This window comes from Telopea speciosissima, chromosome 3 (assembly GCF_018873765.1).
Source record: "Telopea speciosissima isolate NSW1024214 ecotype Mountain lineage chromosome 3, Tspe_v1, whole genome shotgun sequence".
NCBI classification, from domain to species: domain Eukaryota; kingdom Viridiplantae; phylum Streptophyta; class Magnoliopsida; order Proteales; family Proteaceae; genus Telopea; species Telopea speciosissima.
This window is the reverse complement of record NC_057918.1, coordinates 53,871,147-53,896,409: the sequence shown is the minus strand read 5'-3', so window position 1 is coordinate 53,896,409 and position 25,263 is coordinate 53,871,147. Positions and strand designations below refer to the sequence as shown.

Sequence of the window (25,263 nt, the reverse complement as noted above, 5' to 3'; positions counted from 1 at the left end):
CACAATCAAAATAAGTAGGGCAAATGTTATAGCAGAAATAATACTCATAAAATTAGTTCGGCAAAACTGTTCATAAACATGAAAAGCAACTATTCAGATGTCAATAACAAAAATTTAAACCATAAAGTAGCTAGGTATGTAAAATTTAATTAGTGGGCAAGCCTTGGAACCATCAGGTTGCAGGTTTAACACATGGAAACAGCAAAGCGGAGATTAAGGCTGCATACATTTGCCCCTCCCAAACTCTGCAATATCAGGAACCTCATGCATTGGGACGCTCTTTAGGACATATACAGAAGTATAAAGGATGAAAATAAAGAATTCTCATAAACCCTTTTGAGCACTGTGGCACATGCCCATTGGAATCACTGAGCATACCCCAACTACTGGTGTTTTTTCATTCATTTGGATTAAAAGTACAAAATCTGAAAGCATATAAGAACAGATCAAATGGTGCATCATAGAATTCATCTACCTCAATAGCATGGACTTTGTAATAAGTATGATAACACAAATAGGGTCTGTTTCTTTTTTCCATGTCTTTTGGGGATGAATACATGATATTTACATACTATTGTGAGATGTTTACTAGCCTCATAAAACATCAAAACTTCCCCTCGTTCAGAGGTAGAACAGATGGATGAGGAACTTTATGAGAAACATTACCAGCTTAACGAGTTTTTGGACTGCTGAATTTTGGCATTGTATAAAGTTTCCATCTCCTCCTACATCATTCACAATGTAAGTCAGTGACAAATATTTGTTGCACATTGAATGATATTTACTTGTTTTCAAACTGACAAAGAGGGACTACAGACAGAAACATGCAAAAGCGAACTCTAAAAGTTCTTAGGCTTTCTTCAACAGTTTACAGTCTCAAAAGGACTATCTGTGATATACAGAAATAAAATGAAAGCGGATGAAGTGAACCTTGCAAGATTTCAGTAGAGGCTCCAAGAAGGATGATCTGAAAAACCTGATTGATTTGCCAAGTGAAGTTCTATCCAATTCTACGATCAAGTATAAGAGAAAAATGTTAATGTCATCCCTTGTGACCTCTTAAAAGAATTATGCCACATCCACATTGGCAATGAACATAGAAGGAAAGGTAAGGTAGGTAGCAACAAAGGTTTCCGAAAATATAGAAGATGCTATAGTATGCCAGTTTTCCATCACCATACCATTATCAATTTCAACTCTTGAACCGCCCATGTTGAGTTCTTCCAGAAGCTGCATATTAAATCACATTGAAGGCTATTAACAGACATTTGACTTTGTTTTCTTAATTTTTTGACAGATAAAGGTGAATCAATATCTGAAACCATTCATTAAACTACTAATAGAACTTTTAAGGATTCCTCCATGCAATCTGATATTTGGATCTTACTAAATTATTGATTGTTTTAAACATAGAACGACTGAAGAGAGAACCCTACTGAAGCAGAATGTATAAGCTATGGTGATTCAGAGTCAGCAGATTAGGAAAATAAGGTGCAGTATATGTCCAGACATGAGCCAATAGTACAAGATAAAACAGTTAAAAATTCCATAAATATGCAAAATATTAGTACATTTATAAGTTAATAAGTACTAATAATTTATGCACATAAATATATAAATGTTTAGGACAGAAAAATATGGTTTTAAACATTAGGATACTACTGTTTTGCATTTTATTTTTTTTATTCTAAACTGGAGATGGATTTTTTTTTCCTTTTATTTTTGAAAATTCGCATGTATAGGTAATATATGAGCTTTATGTATGCTAAGGGGATGATAGGTCTCGCAGGTCTTGCTTTTAGATCAGAGTTTGGAATACCATAAACATGACAAAAGGTTATTGAAAACAATCAGTTGGATCAGCTAGGTATCATCTAATTACAAACAAACAAACAAAAAAGGCCTCTCCAGAATAATGAGAAAGGGAGGGTTGGCAACAACTCCAATCAGACAAGTATTATAAATCCTATAAAAATTATCTTAGGATTTGACGATTTCTAAGTTACACATCCATATCTAGATTTCCATTTTTTTTTCTGCAGATATATTAGAACGCACTAGTCAATGGAGTTTTCTGAAAATTTCTTAGGGTATATATATATATATATGGAAAAAAGCTGAGCACGCCGCCAGGGTGCCCAGTATGTGTCATCCTCTCTCCTCCCTCTTTGGAAAAGACCCCCTTGCCCTCCTATGTCCAGCCCTGTGATTGGTGTATGCTGCTAGGTTACCGCAAGCTGCCGGTATGCCCAACCCTCTACCCTTATATATACGTATATTGATAGTTAGGCCAAAAGGAATGTTGAATCCATGAACTCTTAATTGTGAGGTGTTGGTCCTTACCAACTGAGCCACCCTCCTCGGGGTTGGGGTAAATATATTTAATATATTCATTTCAAAGAATGGTACTGGCATCCTACATACCCATAGTTCGATATCATATTTGGCAATCAAAAAATTTGCTGATAAACAGAAACTGTGAGAACCAGAAACAGTTTAGGCAATGCTCACCGTGGAAAGGGTTGGTACAGTTGTAGGATCAAATTCTTCACAGCGTCTGGGGTCAATAGGAACACAAACATGGCCTGGTGGAACAAGCAACAACTCAGTCAGTTATTTTATATTGAGAAGCATCTTCCACCTGATCACTCAAAATTTGAAAGATGCTTGGCACCAATAACTAGTCAATCTAAGAAAACACGTTGTTTCAAGAGTAAGAAACATAGTAACTCAACTTGTTACTCAAGTCTGTAAAAGCAGTTTGAAAGAGTATGAGCAAAAACTAAGTCAAATTTGGTTTTATTTTACTACATCTTGCTAATCTAGTCAAGGCAGAAACATGATCTATAGGTATTTCAGTATTCAAAAGTGAGCCATCAAATACGTGATGACGAGGCATTGCTTATGCAACCAAATTTGAGCATGCAAACACACACACACACACACATGCATACACCCACAACATTCAAACCCCCCCCCCCCCCCTGCCCCAAACAAACATACAGACACATCACACACAGTTAAGCATACTTGTCATGGCGCCTAGGCAAACCAAGGTGGTCGAGGGGGGATCAAAAACTAAGGTGACACGAACAAGGCCCCCGCAAAAACAGTGACCAGGACACCAAGACATTGCCTAGGCGACGCCTTGACAACTATGCTCAAAAACCCTTAATGAATTGATATATCAATTTTGTCAGGGATTTAGTTGGTCAAATGGGCCACTTACTTCTGGTTAATATATTTATCTTGACTTATTACAGAAAAATAAATGTTAATGATGTCACCCATTAGGAGATAAATACTAACATAACAGTTTTGAGGTACGTTACTTCTAGTAGACGACAAAAATTAACATACAGTTTTGAGGTAATTATTTAATGATGTTACCCTCTATTAGGAGACAAGAGATTAACAATTTAACATAACAGTTTTGAGGTATATTATTTATAGTGGAGGACAACTATTAGGCAATTAAAAATCAACAAAGCCATCCAGCATTGACTAGTCCACACACACACAAACAACCAGAGGCAACAAACATGAAATTGTTTCTTCATACATCTGTTTAAAGATGATCTAGACCTTAGCCCAGTTGTGATACTGACCTGTTTTTGGGTGCACACAGAATGGTGCCTTCAGCAAATGATTCATGTGTTTTGAAACCTATGTGAAACCAGACATGATCAATGACAAGGAAAAACAAAAACAGAAAAAAATACTCTTTTTTTCCATTAGTATACTTCCATCCATGGATAATGGGTTCTCTACATACCTCCAAATCAATCCTTGGATAGGTATAAGTGAATATAATCTCTTCAACAAACTTCCGAAGCCCCTGGAAAAGCATAACAAAGGTCAATAGAAATCCCTTTTTAGATAAACAATAAAATTTATTTTGAAGTAATTTAGTAAACTATTCTTATACTAGAATGATAAAAATATATGGCAGATAAAACAGGAACTACCCATGATTAAAGTCATGGACTCACCTACAAACTATGATGTCACATTATTTTGCAGAGACAAGTATACTATCAGAATTTTAAGAGACAAAATCATTGAGGCATCAGCACCTTGAGAAGAGGGAAGCATAAGCCTCAAGACCAAAGCTCAGCCACATTTTTATTAGAAGACTAGGCCTAATAAGTGACAACTACTGTTTCCAAAATGGTCCTGCATGGCAGCTGGGTTGGCAGCAAAGGGAGAATGAATCATAAAAGTGGTTCATCCAGAGGGTTCACCCATAATTTATATGGTCCAGATCTACCAGGTCAGCCCGTAACATGGCACAAAACTGTTACATGACATAAAACTTTTGGCCTTTAAAACAAAATGAAAATTAGCATGAGATTAAAATGTCAGAAAATAACAAAAACTTAGTCGAAGAATAGAACACACATGAAAAGAACACATACAAAGAGGAAAAATAAAGTTAGGATCTGGCAAAAATGTCTCAAGTACGATTTAAATTCGGAAATGTCTAAAGGACTACGGGGGGTCCTTTACCTAGAGGACCCTTAAAGGATGTAGTAGCATCTGCTTTCAGTGACAAATATGATGAAATTCCCACTTGTGCCCTTGAACCTGAAAGTACCTAATCAGATACTAGTGGTCATCTAAATAAGAAACCCTGCAGTCCTCCTAAGTCCTACAGTTGCTCATTAAATTTCAGAAAACATACATGTTGAAAATAGATGATGTCCTATGCAAAAAACCAGTAGCAAAGAAGTTGGAGAAAAGGCAGGAGGTCTTGAATTGCTTTTTACATCTATTATAAATAATAATAAACAAATTTGGAATTTAACCTCAAAATAGTTTTCAAATCTCAAATTATAACTTGTCAAATTCCAGTTTTAAAAATTTTGAAATAACGAATAATTACCACAGGGGCACCTTCATTCCACTTTAGCAACCAAAATCTCAATCCAGTAACAACCCTATTTTCAATTAATGAAACGAGACATTCTATGATTACATCTGTAAATCTGCATGCAGAAAAGAACTCAAAAGTGCAAGTCAAACTTGAAGGCATGAAACTCTAGGGTTTAAAGCCTCTAGTCTTCATATTGAAGCCCATTTTTTGAGCTGTTTCTTGAGGCAAGCCTCAAAGTATAAGTCTTACATGTTTAAATTACAACTGATTATAATAAATGCTTCACTAAATGTAGGTGATTTGTTTTGGAAAACAAAGGGGGTGCATGTGTCTAGATTTCTGTGATGAGGGTCTAACCATGCATAAACAACAGTTAGGAAAGTAATAGTGGAATTTATTGTCTGCACTGAAGTATACAACTTGAAAACCTTTCTTGCCACCACAGTCCTCATCCTTTTTAGCTTCCCTTTCATTCTTTAGTCACCTTGTAGTAAAGTGCTCTAATCTTCTACACCCCCCCCCCCCCACCCCAAAGAAAAGAAAAAAGGTTCTCCTATCCTCATTCTCTACAATACCTTCTGTTGCAGTGTCAAACCATTTATCAGCTCTCCTTTTTATCAACTACAGGGGAAACTCATATGTTCATTCAAATGTAATATTTTCTTATGCTGACAACCATTCATCTCAAAGACATCATCCTAGTTCACCAGATCTAATTAATGAAAATACGGTCCAAAAGAGAGATTCAAAAACCAACTATCAGAACCAGGATCACCAAAACAAAGGAACAGGCCTGTTTAGGGAGAAATACGATAACTCAAAGCAGAGAAATCAGAATGGTCTGATTTTCTGTTGAGTACTAGTGCAAACCACTTTCCAAAACAGAAAATTAGTCACAACAAGATAGAAAACAGAGAAGCAAAACTAGAATTTGGAGAACTTCAATAAAAAAGTTCAGGAATCTCAGCAGATCAACCTTCAGTCAATAATCTGTTCTACTAACAGAATCAGCCTGCAGGATTTGGGCCAAGTCTGATAACAGAATAGAGAAATCAAGAAGAATCCTAGTGCCACAAGGAGAGAAACTAGCAGAACTATGGTACGATGGAGCCGACGTGCATTTCCTCCGACTACATGACAAATGCATGTCACGTCATAGTGTACGGGAAGAAATGAATGTAGTCCTCCACAACTGCCCTATATATGGACTCATCAACATACTAGAGGTAACCTATCATAGGGTATAGGTCACCGCAATATGAAGAACCAGCCACTGAACCACTTTTAAAAGATGGTGTTGGCAAGTGTCTCTGTCCCAACCCCAGCCCACCTTCCAAAAGTGGAACAGATGAAGAAGATGCATGCTCCCCCACACCAATGAAATGACCATAAGCACTGAACTCCGACCAACCGCTCTCTCCAGTAAAGGATCACTTCCTCTGCTGTCCCCCAAACTCATGCCTCCAAGAGTGCTAGACAAGCTATCAACGTCCATACAATCAACTGGATAATCTGGTCAGAACAGGCGACGAGGCCCTCTCGTGAAGAGGATGGACACGCACCGTGATCCATATCCTGTGTGGCATTAATGTAGTCCTAGAATAGGAAATAATCCTAATAGGAGCCAAGTAGAATCAGGTTCTGGCTAAGCCTGCTGTTTGGGTTAGATTTGGGGCTGTTTAGGTCAAATCTAGGGTTTAGGCTAGGGTTAAGGGTGAGTGTAATATATGGTAATGATCAGCAGGCCTAGGGGGTTAATTTGATATAAAAATACTGGGATTTGGATCAGTTTAAAATTCCTGCAGAATTAGGGTTAGGGTTTCGGGTTTTTAGAAATTAGGGAAATCACTAAAGCTAGGGTTTAGATGGATGGATAGGGCTGGGCTTGCGATCGAGTTTAGGGGACTGTGAGAGGGAGGTTCGATCCAAATATGGGAGGGTTTTGATGGTTAGAAGTGTGGAATCTGTAATTTTTAGGGTTTAATGGTTAATGGAGTTTTTACAGAAATTAGGGTTTTAACTAGGGATGGGGGCAGCAGTCAGGATCGAGTATAGACAATGGTGAGGGGACGCTGTGGTCAAAGTTTGGATGATTTCTGATGGATAAACAGATCTGGACAGAACTGAGATCCTCCTAGGGTTTATGAAAATAAAACAGAAAAAGAAAAGGGGATCGAATGGGGAAGGGAAGGAAAGATAAAAACAGAAAATTAAAATTTACACTCACACTGGAATCCACCGGCAGTAGCTTCAATGTTTGAAGGATGAAACCACCTTCGAAGAGAGATCCTCCCAGCCGTCACGGCTTAAACAGTCGCAGGAATCCACCCACCCTTCCACCTTGAAATCCACAAGGATGCATACACTCACAAGGGAGCAAGGAACAGCAGCAAGCAGCCACGATATCTGTCTTTTTTTAAATTCAAAATTCTGTGGGGGAGCCCTCCATGATCTACTTTATTTATAATAATGGCCAAAGGCCAAGTCCTAATACAATCTAACTTCTTCTCCTTCTCAAATCGTGGAAGGGATAGAATCTAATCTAATTTAAGTAATTAAAACATGCAATGACCTAAATACCCCTACTTAACTTAAAATAAAAGAATCTAACTTAAAACAACTAATTTAAGTGAAGATTCCATACTAGCCAATAGGATATAAGAACCTATTAGCCAATAGGAACGTTTCACTTAAATTAGACCAATTGAATCAATTGGATGCAACCAATTTAAGCCGGTTCAATTAAAAATATAAAAATAAGACTAAGTATTGGGCTAATCCCGTATGCAACCTATATATCCCTATTCTAGGCCTATTAAAGTGGCCTATTACATAGAAAACCCTTGGGATCAAAGGCCCAACATGTATATATCCCAACCCTAGACTTATTCCTAATAAATGAAGCCCAGTTTGGTGATAGTTCTGCATCAGGCATGCTCAACTAGGTCTCCCTAGTAAATCGAATCAGCTCCGACTTCAGCTCTTGCACCTCCTCTGCCCTGTCATACTGCTCTTGAAATCTACTATTGCATCACCATCCCCATCCCCATCACCATCACCACCCTCATCATCATCATCGTTGTTTTATCACCTCCATGAGTAGACGGTGATGGTATGCGAGTCTAAGCACCCAAGGAAGTGGACCTGTCAGGGTCCTCCTCATTATCCTTTCTAGGTATGGTGTCAAAGTGTCGGGGTGTCTGTGAGTGTATCTAACCCTCTGAAGCCATGTAATCATTCACATCAGCACCCATCTAACTCGTTATCGAGGGCCAAGCCTACCCCTAGGCTGATCCATTATCGGCTCACCTCTATCCCTCACCCACTCCACCAAGGGATCCTCATCATCTGACTCGATATGGTTAGTGTTGTTCTCCATACCCACTCGTATGGGTTGATCTTCAGCCTCATATTGTAGTGCATATACACCAAGTCAGCGAGATGTTGGAAACCCAATAGGTAGCACCTCTTTGGATGGACGATAGAAAACATACTCAGTTTTGCTCACAGCCGGAGGCAGAACATGTCTAGGAGAGGACAATGACTGCTATCTTCCTCAAATGTTCTGTCGTACCTCCATACAACACCCACCATTCAAATACATTACAACAAGACATGTTATTTGCATTTCATCTTGAAAATGAATTCAATGAAACAATACTTACAACAATTTCTGAAAATTTACCAACAGGATCAGAAGATTCAGAACCAACCAAGACTAAGGGTCAGGATCAGGTAATAATACTCTATGTGTCCAGCAGCACAGCCATTTATTATTACTCAATAAGATCTCTTATTTGATGGTGGTTAAGGTGGGTTTCTCATCTATCAACCACTGTATTAAAATGCTGAAGATGTGTTTAATAGAGCCGGGATTAAATAATTTTTGTATTGCACCTTATGTTTTCCAGACTTTAGGAGATGTTTTAGTTGCTCCCAGCGAACAACATTAATGTCTTCTTTTGAGGTAGAAGTCCGTCGGCTATCCTGCCACTTGTCCCAAAGCTCAGAAGCAATAGCTGCAATGCTGTCAACCATGTTATTATGTAGATAATTTGCAGAACATAACAAAGAGTTAGTGGGATCTAGCAGTTAAGAAAAAGGTATTGCTTCATTTGAATGAAATAATGAGCTTTTTACATTGTTCCGAAATCATATTTAGAATCTTTTCAAATCTCTCCTGAGTTGCAAACAGCTGTTGACCACAAAGCAATTTCTCCTCAAAGAAATTCTTCAAAACGTCTGTATATGATCTTCTGCAAAGCAAAAATATGCATGAAGAACAACGAAAGGATAAGGTCAGTTTTATCGTAAACACAAAACAGACAACACTTACACTAGAAAAGGATGAAGAGGGCCTTGAAAAGAAACCTTCTTATGACTATTTTCATTGCCCTAAAACACAGAATACAACCAACAACTACCATAAGACAACATTTAAAAAAATGAGATGGCACATATCGAATGACGGATGCAATAATACCATATTACCCTGTAGACACGGAAATACTCAGCAATTGCAGCCCTCTGGTCATTACTTAACCTGAAAAATTATGGAAATATGGTTCAACCTTCCAAATTTTCAATAGGAATCTACTTATCACCCAAAAAAATACAATAGTAAGATAGGAAACTAAAAAAAAAAAGGGCGTACCCAGTGCACAAGGCTCCCACCACTGCGGGGTCTGGGGAGGGTCATAATGTACAAAGCCTTACCCTCGCTTTGCGGAGAGGCTGTTTCCAAAGACTCGAACCCATGACCACTTGGTCACAATGGAGCAACTTTACCATTGCACCAAGGTCCACCCTCAATAGTAAGATAGGAAACTACAGGAAATAAATTACTTTTGAGGCTTATTAGTTATTAACTGCATTACCTTCTTGCTCTCCCATCACAAACCCAACAATGAACACCACGACGACCACTATATACCCAAAGAATGTTATTGAAACCAAAATCATCTGCATTTAAATTGTTGACAGAAAAACAAAATTATAAATTTATATGAATTAATGCAAACCAAACAGATGTGCTGAGCCCAATAATACACAACAAAAGCACAAAAGCCTAGCACCATAGAACCTTGTTATTTGCATGTGTTCAAGTTAAAAGTTTAAAAGCACACATCACAAACAACAAAGAAAAACTCTTACAGATTGTTTTATAGTATTAAATTCTTCTTCCAGAAGCACCAACTTAAGAGATTAGCTTTTATTTATGTATTTTTTTAAGAAATTCCTTGCAATCAGGCAGTCAAAGATGTGTTGGATTAAACTTGTAGGCTTGATCCAATAAACAACATAAGACACAATAAACTTCTCCAGATCACCAGTTACAGAAAAGATTAAGAACAGAGGTCAGCAACTTGCCTCATTCATACAGTCATATATCCCCAAGGAGCTCAATAGAATCATTGATTGAATTTTCCTCAATGGCGAGGACGCCATTAAACATGACCATCATTTTAGGAATTGATTTACGTAATTGAAGTGGCTACTTTTGGATACCAGTCTTTTTTTCTTTTTACCTATACAACTCATATAGGGATCTCTTTGGTATAATTTCTATTTCAATTTTTCTTTGATTTCATGAAATGAGTCACGAAATAAGAATCAATCAAAAGGAGTTGTTTGTTTCTACCTATTATGCTGCCCTCAACACTTTATGGCAACAGTTGGACTTTTATCACCTTGCTCCCATGGTTTGCACCTCTAATGCTGAGACATTCAAGGAGCGTGAAATGGAACAGGTTTACAATTTCCTTACTAGTGTCAACCCCAAGTATGATCAGATTCGTGTCCAGGTACCTAGCAGATACACTTTTCCCATGCTTCTCCAGGCTTATAATATTGTTCAGCATGAGGACCGCTGTCGTTCAGTCATGATGCCCCTTACTGTCCCTCCTCGCTCTGCCCTCGTGACTACTCCTCAGGCTTCCTTCTTTTGCTTCAGATTCTGCTGGTTCTTCCACTAAGCCCGGTTCATCCACTAAGGAGCTCTGGTAAAATGACTATTATGGGCATCCTCGCCACAGAAGGGAGACTTGTTGGAAGCTTCATGGTCTCCTCAAAGGAGGTGGGTGTGGTGGGAAACAGCCCTCTTCTCAGCGTCAAGCATATTTTTTTGAGACTCTATGGGTACCCCCTCCTGCACCTTTTTCTTCTAAACAGTTGGTTGCTCTCCAGCGTATGATGGCTCAACTTGGCACAGCAACCCCTACCATGTCACCTTCCTCCTTACCTGCTTCCCATCTTGCCTAGTGAGGTATATTTCTTACTTCTTCCCATTCTGGTTCTTCGCGGCTTCTTGATCCTGGAGCCTCTGATCATATGACTAGCTCCTCAAACTTGTTTCACAATTATAACCCTTGTTCAGGTAAGGACAAAATCTTAGTAGCTGATGGTTCTCTCTATCATATCTGGTAAAGGCTCTATCTCTTGCACTCCTACTATCTCGTTATCCTATGTTCTGCATGTCCCTAACCTCTGTGTAAATTTGCTTTCCATTTACCATCTTACAACTGTTCTCAATTGTTCTGTTGACTTTTTTTCTACCCATTGTGTCTTTCAGGATCTAGTGACGTGGGCAATGATTGGTTATGGTAGGGTATGGGATGGCCTTTATTACTTGGATCTGGGTCTCACTGCTGCTGCTCCTCCAGTTTCAGCTCATATTACTCGAGAAGCCAGTGCTTTTAGTCAGCTGCGTCAATGGCAACATTGTCTCGGTCACCCTTCCTTTAATATTTTACATCGTTTGTTTCCTTCTTTAGTTAAACATTGTAATTTGGACCATTTTAATTGTGTTATTTCTTGAACTTGCAAAGCACACACTGTCCTCTTATGTTTCCTGTGATAACAAAAGCATTATTCCATTTTCTATTATTTACTCAGACTTATGGAGTCCTTCTAGGACTATTGCTCGGGGTGGGTATAAATGGTTTATAAATTTTATTGATAATTGTACACAGCTGACTTGGGTATATCTTCTCCGGACTAAGCCCGAAGCTTTTTCCTTTTTCCAGACTTTCCACAAAATGATTCAGACTCAATTCAATGCCCAAGTTAAGGTTCTCCAGAGCAACAATGGGACTAAATACATTGATGATCCTTTCCTCCAGTATCTTGATGCCCATGGCATCCTCTCTCAAACCTCATGTGTTCGCACACCAGAGCAAAATGGTATTCTGGAGCAAAAGAACCATCTTCTGGAGGTCACCTGGTATCTGTTGTTTACCACTCATGTTCCAAAATTCTATTGGGGTGATGCTGTTCTTACAGCAACATTTCTTATCAATTGAGTTCCATTAAGTGTTATCAACTTCAAAAAAAAAAGTAAGTCAGCTTCCTGACCCCTCTATTGCCTCTCATCTTCCTCCCTGTGTGTTTGGATGTGTTTACTTTGCTACATGGACATCCCTCCAAGTTTTGCATCAGAAACCATAGCTAGAAAAGTGTGTAGACTACGAAAATCCCTTTACGGTCTTAAACAGTCTCCTTGGGCTTGGTTTGGCCTTTTCTAAAAAGCTATGCAGAAGTTTGGATACAGTTAAAGCCATGTTGATTACACCTTGTTTGTCAAACACAAGGATGGTAAAGTCACTGCACTTATCGTATAGGTCGATGATATAGTTATAACAGGCAATGATGATGTAGAGTTTCCTTATTAAAGGCTCAGTTGGTAGCAGAATTTGAATTCAAGGATCTTGGACAGCTCAGGTACTTCTTAGGGATTGAAGTTGCCCGCTCTACCAAAGGCATTTTCATTCCCCAAAGGACGTATGTTCTGGACCTTTTTGAAGAACAAGTATGGTTGGGTGTAAGCCTGCAGATTCCCCTATTGAAGTGACATTGCCTATGTTGTAGGGATTGTTAGCCAGTTTCTATATGATCCAAAGTCCCCTCATCTCAAGGCCATATATTAGGTTGTACAGTACTTAAAGTCATCACCAGGGAAAGGTCTTCTATTTTCCAACAACAATCTAAAGTTAGAATCCTTTACTGATGCTAACTGAGCATGTTTCATTGACGACTGACGCTCCACTTCTGGGTATTGTACATTCCTAGGTGGAAATCTGGTTACATGGCGAAGCAAGAAACAATCAGTTGTATCAAGGTCCAATGCAAAGGTTGAATACTGAGCAATGGCACAAGGAGTATGTGAGTTGATCTGGTTGAAAATGCTTCTCAGTGATCTGGGAGTGACATTTGAGGGACCTATGAGGCTCTATTGTGACAATAAAGCTGCAATTAGTATTGCCCATAATCTAGTTCAGCATGACAGGTCCAAACATATTGAGCTGGATCACCACTTCATCAAAGAGAAGCTCGAAGGACTGATTTGCATACCATTTGCCACCATGGTTTAAAGTATCGGTACATATTGTATCGTATCGGCCGGTACCGATACACCTTTTTTTTTTTTTAAATGAACTATCTCGGATTGAATCGAAATGTATCGACCGATATGGGCCGATACAATACGATATGACCGATACGTATCGATACATCCAGTAAAGGGTTCTGTGGGTGGTTTAATACGTATTGATACATATTGATACGTATTGGCCTATACGACTCGATACATACCAATACGTACCGGTACATTCCATAAAAAAGCCATTTTCACTCACAGACTCGATACAACTCCTATTCTAACAGAAAAATGAAGGAAAACTCTCAACCAAGAGACTAAAGCCTTGCTTAATCTTGGTTTTTCTCCCTTTTGGACTCAAAAATGAATCTAGGAGTGCTACAACATCATCCTTTGCATCATCCAATACTCTTCATGGCTATAGACGATTACAACATGTAAGAAATCTCATCTTTTATAAAAATTTCAAAATGCTGCACTTGTCTGGTTATACATTATTCACAATTCTTAGTGTATATGCATGATATATGACACATATTGCTTGTTTATATTGTTTTTTGTGTCAAAAAATGTATTTCCATGTGTATTTTGATCATTTTCATGCGTTTCTGCACCGATCAATACGTCTCTTAAAATCGCCCGACCGATATGATACCCGATACCGATACTTTAAACCTTGTTTGCTACTACTGAGAATCAACTAGCCGATGTTCACAAAGGGTCTGACTTCTAAGTCATTCCATCCTGTTATAATCAAGTTGGGCATGAGAGATGTCTATGCACCAACTTGAGGGGGAGTGTTAAGGATAAAGGTTATTGTAACCGTCTAGATTCATTGTATGTGGGCTAAAGGTAGTGACTGTGCTATTACTCAACCCTAGCTGTCATACCTTATTTACAACCTTTCTCCTTATTATAAATAAGAAAGGCCTCTATCATCTCTGACAAGCCAAATCATTCTCTGGTGTTTCTCTCCTCAACTGTTTCCATGTTGGCCATTAGTTGAGACTTCTGAGAGGAGAGGGATGATAGACTTTTTAGGGCTACTTCTCTTATGAGAGGACATTTATTCAGCGCATTCCCTAACTCCCTAAGAGTAGCTCATTGAGTTTCTGCAGAACCTTTGTTTGTGGACATTCCTTTCAGGTACCTCTTTCAGGATTGGTTTCAGATTGAAGACTCAAACTCCTCATACTATACTTACAATCGAGTGGACTCCTTCCCCAGTTGGCTCTCTTAAACTCTACCATTGATGGTTGTTCACTTGCACCCTTAGGAACCCAGGACCCTCTGGAGTCAGGGAGTAGTTATAGATGGGGAAGGAAGGATTCTGAGAGCTTACCAAGGTCTAATTCTTGCAGGAAACTTGATTGTAGCTATTTCCTCTAGAGCTCATAAGTACCTTTGGAGTGAATCTTATTATGGAAGTGGATTATGCCACTATTGTTCGATGGATGCATAGAAAATCTAAATAGACTTGGATAATGGATACTTGCAAACCAAATTAGCACATCACTCATCTTTGTTCCCTAGTGATTAACTCATACTAGTGGAAGCACAGGTCTGCAAATGATATAGTGGATGACTAAGCAAAGCAGAGTGTCTTATGGCCAAAATTATGTCTGGGGGACAGTTTTCCATTGTCAAAAGTAATGTAGTCCTAGATTAATAGAGGACCAACTAGAAGCTAGAAAAACCAAGATCTGTTATAAACAGGTGAATCAGACAGGTCAAAATAGGGTTTTTGGTGAAATTAGGGTTAGGGTTTGATGTGTGGGTTATGTCAAGTTGAGGTAGGGGAGTCTAACAGTGAAGGTCCTGAGATGTTATAATGGATGGAAGTGTGTAAACTTGAATGGGCAGCAAGTTAGGGTTAGGGTTTTGGGTTTTGGAAAAGAGAAAAAGATGGATTTCTAGAGTTTGGCTGGACAGAAGTTAACCAAACGTGAATGGTTTTCTTAGGAGGGTATCAGTCAGATTTGTAGACTGTTCTGACGATTGGTTTGGGCTGGGCAGAAATTAGGGTTTTGGGTTTTGATTTGAGATGGGGGGGAGGAATTAGGGTTTCAGTGGTTGGGATGGGCAGCAAAGGAGATCGAGTTCTCCTTATGGGCATGGGGTGTTGTGGTTGAAGTTTGATGAAGTTCTGATGGCTTGTTAGGTCTATGGGGAATTTAGGGTATGGGAAAACTGAAAATAACAAAGGGGGAAAACTAGGGTTGGGGCTGTAGCGGATTAGAAGAAGGATGGGGATGTCTCAAACTTACTGTAGTTGCAGATTACTCTTGGCAGCAGCTTTTTTGAGGATGAAACTTGAATAAAAATCGAAACTTGAAAGTAGATCTTTAAAAGAACCACCCGGGCTTCACACTGCAAGGTGTCGATTGGATCAAACAGCAATCCCAACAACAAACCACTCAGGCTTCCCACTGCAAGGTGTCAATCGGATCAAACACCAATCCCACCAGGCTTGATCAAACACAAGACAAATATCTTTAATGGAGAAGAAGAGCAGCAAAAAATTTTCATTAATACCAAAATTCGTGGTCAATATTTGCCCCCTCCCCCTTACAACCTTATATAAAAGACTCAAAAATAGACTCCTACACTAAAAAGGAAAGGCCTAACCCAATCCTTAACCTATTTGGTAACCTAAACTGACTAGGAAACTTAAATACTAAAGGAAATAGACTCAAAACATGGCTGGACTTATAGAGTCCTAATCCAGCCTAACTTACATAACAATTAAATAGTTACATGACCACTAACCAAATAAAAAGAAATCTACTAACTAATCCTGTATGTAACCTTATTACCCATAGTTTAGGCCCATAAAAGTGGCCTATTACATTGAAAACCTAAGGGATCAAAGGCCCAACATGCATATCACCTGTCGAGATAATTGAATTAGGGTAAGGCTTATTTGATCCTTAAATCACACAGGCCTTGTATTTATATTAAGTAGAATGATAAGGATCCAAGTACAAATAGGAATCAACCTCAGTCCTAATCATGTTAGGGATTCCTAGTACAACTAGGAATACCAAACTAGGATTCGGTTGAGGGAGATAAACAATAAAAAAGGAGAAAAATAAAAGAGAAAAATAAAAGGGAATAAAGAGGAAACATCCTAATCTAACTAGGGGTACTTCCCCAATAGGTTAGGGGGCAGTCCTAATAGAATTAGGACTGCTTACCCCAATCGGGTAGGGGATAAGTAACCTATTTCAACACTCCCCCTCAAGTTGGAGCATATATATCATGCATGCCCAACTTGACTAATATAGGATGAAACAGCTTGCTACTCAATGCCTTAGTGAACACATCAGCTAGTTGATCAGTAGACTTCACAAAGAGAACACAAATGAGGCTAGCTTCAAGCTTCTCCTTGATGAAATGTCGGTCAACCTCCACGTGTTTAGTACGATCATGCTGGACAGGGTTATGAGCAATGCTAATGGCTGCTTTATTGTGACAATAAAGCAGCATAGGAAGATGGACAGCAACATCGATATCCTGCAATAATCCTCTAAGCCACAGAAGTTCACAAATGCCTTGTGCCATCGCACGGAACTCGGCTTCAGCACTAGACCTTGCCACAACATTCTGCTTTTTGCTACGCCATGTGACAAGGTTCCCACCCACAAAGGAACAGTAGCCAGAGATAGATTTCCTGTCAGGAGAACCAGCCCAATCGGCATCAGTATAGGCTTCAATATTCAAGTGACCATTGGAAGATAGAAGAATTCCCTTTCCTGGAGCTGACTTCAAATACCTCAAAATACGACGGACCGCATCCAGATGAGAGGAATAGGGATCATGCATGAACTGACTCACCAAACTTACAGCAACTGCAATGTCAGGACGTGTGTGAGAAAGGTAGATTAGTTTGCCCACTAACCGCTGATAAGCACCCTTGTCAACAGGTTCACCCTCTTTCTCCCTAAGTTTTGTAGTAGCTTCCATAGGAGTATCTGAAGGATGACAGCCAAGTAGCTCTGTCTCAGTCAATAGATCAAGGACATATTTCCTTTGGGAAAGAAAGATGCCCTTTGAAGATCGAGCAACTTCTATCCCTAGAAAATATTTTAGGGAACCAAGATCTTTGATCTCAAACTGATGGCCAAGAAGAATTTTCAAATCCTTGATTGCAGCATCATCATTACGAATGACCACAATATCATCCACATAGGCTATGAGAAGAGTAATCTTGTTACCAAGTCGTCTGATAAACAAAGTGTGATCAGCATTGCTTTGCTTGTAACCTGCTAAGATCATAGCCTTATGAAATCTACCAAACCAAGCCCTAGGTGACTGCTTCAAACCATAAAGGGCACGCTTCAATTTACAAACCCTGCCCTTAGTCCTGTCATTAGAGAATCCTGGTGGAATGTCCATGTATACCTCCTCCTCAAGCTCTCCATGGAGGAAGGCATTTGCGGTTAAACAGAAGGCTGATGGTTCTGTGGATCGATATAAGGCACGTCAGGTTGCAAAGGGGTTCACTCAGACTAATGGAGTTGATTATCCGGAGACCTTTGCACCCGTGGCAAAGCTCAACACCGTCAGGGTGTTATTATCCTGTGCTGCAATTCTTGGGTGGGATCTTCAGCAGTTAGATGTCAAAAATGCCTTCCTCCATGTATACCTCCTCCTCAAGCTCTCCATGGAGGAAGGCATTTTTGACATCTAACTGCTAAAGATCCCACCCAAGATTTGCAGCACAGGATAATAGCACCCTAACGGTATTGAGCTTTGCCACAGGTGCAAAGGTCTCCTGATAATCAACTCCATAAGTCTGAGTGAACCCCTTTGCAACCAGACGTGCCTTATATCGATCCACAGAACCATCAGCCTTCTGTTTAACCACAAAGACCCATTTACATCCAACTGGTTTTTTCTCTGGAGGAAGATTCACAAGTTCCCATGTATTATTTTTATTCAGTGCTCCCATTTCTTCCAACATCGCTGCCTTCCACTTTCCATCTGTAGATGCTTCCTGCCAATTTTTAGGAATCGAAACAGAAGAGAAAGAAGATACAAAGGCACGAAAAGAAGGAGAAAGAGAGCTATAAGAGACAACACGAGATATAGGGTGTAAAGTACAAGTCTTAGTACCTTTGCAATGAGCAATAGGTAGGTCGGAGGAGGAGGGATTATGAAGAGATGGAGGATCTAGATCTGGAGTCGGCAATTGAATGGGTATTGGTGCTAAAGTGGATTGCATCTGCCCTCTGTTGGTTCTGCCCCTTGTGTAGGTGAGTATGTTGGAGTTGTCAATTCTCTTCTGAAATTCACCAATAGTTCTCTGCACGAGAGTCAGCTCTCCCTAAATAGGAACATTAACATCACTATTTTCTATGGTCTCCCCCTGTAAAGGATTCCCAGTAGGTGAGGGAGGAACAGCTAGAGAAGGTGGGGCAATGTCCAAAGGTGACTGGGCAGCAGTCAAAGGAAGCTGGTCAGCAGCCGTGGGTGGCTGGGCAGCAGCCAAAGGGGGCTGGACAGCAGCCGTGGGTGGTGGTAAAGATGGCTTGGCAACAGCTAGAGGAACCTCCAGTGGAGGAATCTCAAAAGGCACATCTTCACTTGTACTCTCCCCCTGAAGAGGTGGTGAAGAATAATAAGAAAGCGTCTCATGAAAAACCACATCCATACTAACCAAGGTACGGCAGGAAGGGGGATGGTAACACTTATAACCTTTCTGGGTCAGAGAATAACCCAAGAAAATACAACGGAGCCCCCTAGGCTCAAGTTTGCCAGGGGATCTGGTATTCCTAGCATAGCACACACACCCAAAGACTTTGGGAGGCATAATAAAGGAGGAATGGCCCAATAAAATATCAGAGGGAGTACGGGAACTAAGAACCCGAGAAGGTAACCTATTGATAAGATAGGCAGCAGTGAGGACTGCATCCCCCTAATATTGAGAGGGAACATTCCTCGCAAACATCAAAGCCCTGGCCATTTCCAATAAGTGACGATTTTTTCTGTCGGCCACGCCATGCTGGACAGGGGTATCAACACAACTAGTCTGGTGAATAATGCCATGGTCAGCTAAATACTTCTGAAATTGCGATTCAGTATACTCAGTTTCATTATCACTTCTCAATATTTGGAGAGTAGCCTGGAACTGAGTTTATATCATTTTATGAAAATGTTGAAAACAGGAGAAAACCTGATTTTTAGTGGGCAAAAGATAAACCCAAGTGTTCCTAGAATGGGAATCAATGAAAGATACAAACCAACGATGACTAGAAATAGATGGTTTACGACTAGGGCCCCAAACATCAGAGTGTACCAAATTAAAACAAGTAGAACTTCTTTTATTTGAAATAGGATAATTTGAATGTGTCTGTTTGGCCAGAACACAAGCCTCACAAATGCCTAAAAGGGGGGTAACCTAACCGAGAGTGCCACTAGTAGAGTTCAGAAGAGACCAAGGAGTTCTGATGTAGCGTAGATGGTAGTAGTGGTGGAGAGAAGCGACCGTCATCAAGCAGATACAGGCCACCATGCACTTTACCCAATCCAATCGTCTTCCCAGAGTCCAGATCCTAAAATACACAATGAGAAGGAAAAAAAGTGACTTTACAGTTAAGATCACGAGTAATACTACTAATGGAAAGGAGGTTAGTAGTAAAATTAGGTATGTGCAAAACAGAAGTCAAGGGAAGAGAAGAAGTGCATTGTATGATTCCTTTTCCAGATATGGATGAAAGGGAACCATTAGCCACTTTGACCTTATCTTTCCCAGAAGTGGAAGAATATCTGTGAAACAGACTAGAGGAACCAGTCATATGATCTGTGGCTCCAGAATCTATGATCTAAGGATGGGAAGCCACAGAAGCACAATGACCTCCAAAAGGAATATCTGACCGGGCAAAGTGTGAACCTGAAGGAGCCGAAGAATTGGCAGTAGCTGATGTAGTAGAGGCAGTGGCAGAAGAAGACCTAAGCATACGTAGGAGTGCCTGTATATCATCCTGGGATAGACCAGTTTCAGTAGCAGGGGCTGCCGTAACAGTCGCAGTCTGATGTGCCTTGGGCTTTGTCTTTATCTTTGTCTTGGTAGCCCGCTTAGCTTCAAAATCTGCCGGTTTCCCATGAAGTTTCCAGCACCTCTCTTTGGTGTGATAGGGTTTGTAACAGTGCTCACAAACAACATTCCCTATAGTAGAATCACCAAGAGAAGCAGTGCCACTAGGTGCATAAGAGGCTGGGGCAGCATCCTTGAGAGCTGATCTATCTGTAGTAGGAGGGTGCAACATGGCAGCCCTACGGTTTTCCTCAGAGGACACCAGAGCATAAGATTGTTCAAGTGCGGGAAAAAGTTTATGGCCCAACACTTGAACACGAATCTGATCATATTCCACATTTAAGCCAGCCAAGAAGTCATAGACCCTAATCTTGTCCACATGCTTTTTATAGGAAGCAATGTCATCAACTGTAGTAGGGTGAAAATCAGAGAAGTGGTCCAACTGTTGCCACAGGCTGCGGAGAGTAGCATAGTATTTCAAACAGAAGGTCTCCCTGAGTAGTGTGAAGTATCTTTTTCGAAGTTCATAAACTTGGGCATCATTACCAAGCTACCCGTAGGTTTCCTTGCAAGCAACCCAAATCTGGTCGGCGGTATTCGAAGAAGAAAATTATCTTTGTCGTTAAAGTCATAGAGCCTATGAGGTATGACATGAGAACACCATTATTGGCAAGCCACTTAGTCCGAGCGGGGCCTTTATCATCGGGCTTCACACTAGTGCCATCAATATGGTCGTGAGACCACGGCCAGCAATGGCAAAGGAGGCTGATCTCGGACCATAGAAGGTAATTAGAGCCATCCAGTTTGATAGGGTTAGGTGAAAAACTGTGATAATCTGTCTTCTTGTTGTTATCATGATCCGAGGTAGCTGTAGAGTTGGTAGAGTCACCCATACTGACAGCAGAGAATGCCAAAAAATATCTTCAAGTGAAATCCCAAATATGAGAACCAGCAGCCAATAAGAACCCTATATCGATATGGTCAGGGTTTTGAAAAAACCCTGAATTTGATGAAATCGATGAAGGATCCAAGGGGCTGAAAAAAAAATCCTGCAGTGAATGGACTTGAACTGAGGATAAGGAGCCCTTAAGAATGGGAGAAAAATCTTCCTGAAATCAGATTCCAAAAAAAAACTGCAGTAGCTCCAAATCCGATAGAAGTAGGGTTTTGAAAAACCCTAATTTTGCTAATATCGATCTCAAGAAGGTCCTCTTCAATAAAACTGAACTGTGGGAGCCCAAATTGCTGTCGAATGGGTCCAAATAGGTGGAGAAGAAGCCTTCAAAAAATCAGATACAATAGTGAGCTCAAACTCCTAGATCGACAATTGTTAGGGTTTGGAAAAAACCCCTGATTTGGTAAATATCGATCTCAAGGAGGTCTTGAAACTGTGATCAGATCTGGAATAGGAACATGAAGCAATAATAAGATATTCCTGCTGCAGTTTCTGGTCTTCAAAAAAGGAGATGATTCCTTGTATTAGAAGTAGAAGCAATCCTCAAAGAACTGAAGCTCCAATTGGCGCAAGCTGGAAGTACTGGTTCCTATCGAGCAAAATTATGTAGTAGCATCCATGAGGTAATGGGGGCAGCAACTGGATCGAAAGATCACCTCATCAGTGCTGCCCTATGTGACAATAGAGAACAAGGGAGAAGAGAAAGGAGAAACCGAGAGAGAGAGAGAGAGAAAAAGAAAAAGAAAAAACTGAAATATCGTGGGAGATGGTCCCTAATTCGAGATTAGCTCTGATACCATGTCGAGATAATTGAATTAGGGTAAGGCTTATTTGATCCTTAGATCACACAGGCCTTGTATTTATATTAAGTAGAATGATAAGGATCCAAGTACAAATAGGAATCAACCTCAGTCCTAATCATATTAGAGATTCCTAGTACAACTAGGAATACCAAACTAGGATTCGGTTGAGGGAGATAAACAATAAAAAAGGAGATAAATAAAAGAGAAAAATAAAAGGGAATAAAGAGGAAACATCCTAATCTAACTAGGGGTACTTCCCCAATTGGTTAGGGGGCAGTCTAGGACTGCTTACCCCAATCGGGTAGGGGATAAGTAACCTATTTCAACATCACCTAACCCTAGACTTATTCCCATCAAAATAAGCCTCTTTTGGTGATTTATCTGCATCACAAAGGCATTTTTGTTTCTTGCCATAGTTTGTTGTATTGTTCTGTTTGATATGGGAGAGCGTTGATTCCATTCTTCATTTTTTTTAAATAAATTTGTTACTTATTGGAGGGAAAAAAGTTAGTTGCTGAAAATAATAATAATAATCAACAATTGCCATGGCACCAACTGAATGGCCAGCAGCCATGATCTTCCTAGACGAGCACCATATTCCGAGTATAATTGTCTTGTTTCAGGAATGTTTCCATATGGCCGATATATCTCCTTCATCTTCTAGCCATGGATGCCTTGGGCATCAAGGACCACGTTATTACTTAGGCATCTCCCTGACAGCTATAGCAATAATTAATAATGATGATAATGATAACAAGAATCATTATAATAAAAGACTTGGGTGATCCATACCTCTAAGGGCTGTATCAATCACTTTAATAGCAATGGTCATCAACGGCCAGCAGTCAAGGCAAACATCAGCTCCTGAGCAGCAATATCGAACATCATCATAATCTGTCATATCCTGTTTAACAGTATGCTCATCAGCCAATCCTTAATTTTTTGAATTTCCATGTAGGAAATAATTGTTTGGCAAGTCTAGAAACTGAATTTCTTACTATATCAAAAATCAGCTCCCTCTCCACTGGAGTGAAAACATTATCACCAGAATGTGTATAGGCATGTCTTTTAGCAGGCTGTAGCACAAGCGTAAAAGTTGTAACACATCAATAACTAGTGGAACTCATAGGCAACAATGATAACTTGGATGAAAGCATAGTGGAAAAGCTCAGTACACTAGAGACTCGATTACGCTTGAAATGCCACAACTCTGCCAAGCTTGTGAGTAACTGAGTTATTTCCTCAATTACTCCATGACATGGCATGCTTTATAAAAGGGGATAGAAAGACCAGCATCAAGCTTTACACATTGAAGAAGAAATATTTGCTTTACATAACAAATATCTTCAATAAAATCAAGACAAAATTTTGTAAGGAGCTAAAGAGCTTTACAAACAGAATCACAACGACCAGAAGCATTTAACTTTTCCATATCCATACATGTCCTATAAGGATTTTCTGTAAATTTTATATTCTTTATTTGTCCTAGACCCTTTGTCAGCTTGTTCGAATCATGATCTATTGATGAAAAAATCAACTGCAGCCATAAGCATTGAAATCTTTGCTTGAAAATTAAAAGCATGCAAATCATACATCTACACTGTACACAGGCCCAATATCAATTTTAAATGGGCACTTGTCTTTGATGGAATTTTCCAACTCCGCCGCATTGTTGAATGACTGGAACCGCAAATATATATCATTATCCAGAGTAAAGGAAAATTCTCTTCTGCCAAAGTAAGATGGATCACAAGCCGGGTGCTTCCCATCTACAAGCAGCAAAGAGACAGATTAAACAACAAAGGAGGGAGGAAAGGAAAGAGAAAAAAAATGGAGAGAAATTACATGGCACAAGCAGGTTCTTCAGGAAACTTCAACTAGCCAATCAAGAATTAAATATTAAAATAAAGGGAACTTATATTACCATTTCCATAGGACATCCATTTAAAGATATCAATGTGTGGAAACAGCTTTCCTGACAAAAATGATGCATTCCATAAGTACATATACCATTTTGTAAAAGAAACTCAGACTTGATTATAACATGTAGCAAATGGCAAACAGCAGAAAGACAGAATAATGGTACAATCTAACAAATTATAGGAAGTCAATTCACAAGCCACCACATGCACAAATAAAATAAATTCAAGTTAAGGCAAAGGTAGAATCCCATAGCGATGCCTAACACTGGAAAGTTCATAAGCAAAACCCATCCATCATCCAGGCATTGGATCATCCCATGCACATCAGGTCAACTAATTAATAAGCAAATTTAGATGGGGATAATACTATAATAGGACACTGTCAAAATTGAATCAAGAGAGGGAAGAATCTAACAACCTATTAAATCACATTAATTGATTTATGACAAAGAGTATCAGCAAATTTAATTTCATAATTTAATATGACTATCCAAGAGATGGTGATGTACCAGATAAATGGAGTAAATAATTAACTAATTGGCTCATCATAGGAATGTCACAGATCAAATAATGAACCATAGTGCAATGCGAAATCAGGGCACATTGATCCTACCCCCCCGCCCCCCCCCAAAAAAAAGCAGGACACCATCTTCTGTAGAGGGTCCATTTAGAAGATCTTCCACTGTCATAAAACACATATTCCAAAAGGAAAAAAAGGACATAGATGGATAACACTCAAAAAGTGGCATGTCCGTCAAGAAAAAGCCAATTAATTTATCCCAACATTGACAGCAATAGAGACAAAATTTTCTACGGGCAGCACTCCAAAGGAAAGAATGGATGTTCGAACAAATAAAAACACCAAATCAAGGATTAGAACCAAAGGGGAAAAAATAAATTAAAAACTACCATAGTATAATTTAAGATAATTGGCATTAAATCCTTCAGGAACAGCATTTCGTTGCCTCTGCCCAGGTTCACACCCATCAATTAACATGTCATCTCTTCCACACTCGGCTTCTTCTTTGGCCATATTGTCAAACTTAACCTATCCAAATAACAAATTATTATTCAGTTTTGCTAATAAATAGAGTACTGTTCATATTTAAGAAGGTAAACAGTAAATAAAGAATTAAGTAAAAATATATATATAATGTACCAAAAGGAATCGTTTAAGTCATCATTAAACTGAACAGAATGGAATCATGGGTAACATTCTACCTGGACCAAATGTATTTCAAAGCAATGACTAGAGCACAAGGCTCACTCAACATCTGTGTGTTCCATTTAACCT

The 25,263-nt window shown here is 39.5% G+C and overlaps 1 protein-coding gene across 1 annotated transcript; it reads right to left on the bottom strand.

Annotated features, from left to right (window-relative positions):
• Window positions 1-579: 579 nt before the first annotated feature.
• LOC122653925 (DNA primase small subunit-like) lies at window positions 580-25,017 on the bottom strand. The gene is made up of 16 exons (XM_043847889.1): window positions 24,879-25,017; window positions 23,972-24,022; window positions 23,641-23,816; window positions 23,046-23,123; window positions 22,840-22,951; window positions 9,754-9,838; window positions 9,368-9,419; window positions 9,213-9,271; window positions 9,017-9,132; window positions 8,774-8,895; window positions 3,776-3,838; window positions 3,609-3,666; window positions 2,512-2,585; window positions 1,182-1,230; window positions 931-1,010; window positions 580-725 (listed from the first exon to the last, which is right to left on the bottom strand). Exons 1-16 carry the CDS (start codon window positions 25,000-25,002, stop codon window positions 663-665), a joined length of 1,362 nt encoding a protein of 453 aa, XP_043703824.1. The 5' UTR covers window positions 25,003-25,017; the 3' UTR covers window positions 580-662.
• Between the last annotated feature and the right edge of the window lie 246 nt (window positions 25,018-25,263).

Excerpts from the sequence above, each read along its gene's own strand:
- LOC122653925 (XM_043847889.1), bottom strand. The coding sequence starts at position 25,002 with ATGGCCAAAGAAGAAGCCGAGTGTGGAAGAGATGACATGTTAATTGAT. Across the intron at positions 23,124-23,640 it reads GGCCTGTGTACAGTGTAGAT|CCTGCTAAAAGACATGCCTA; the intron begins GTATGATTTGCA and ends CTTGTGCTACAG. Across the intron at positions 9,272-9,367 it reads AGTATTTCCGTGTCTACAGG|GGCAATGAAAATAGTCATAA; the intron begins GTAATATGGTAT and ends TCTGTGTTTTAG.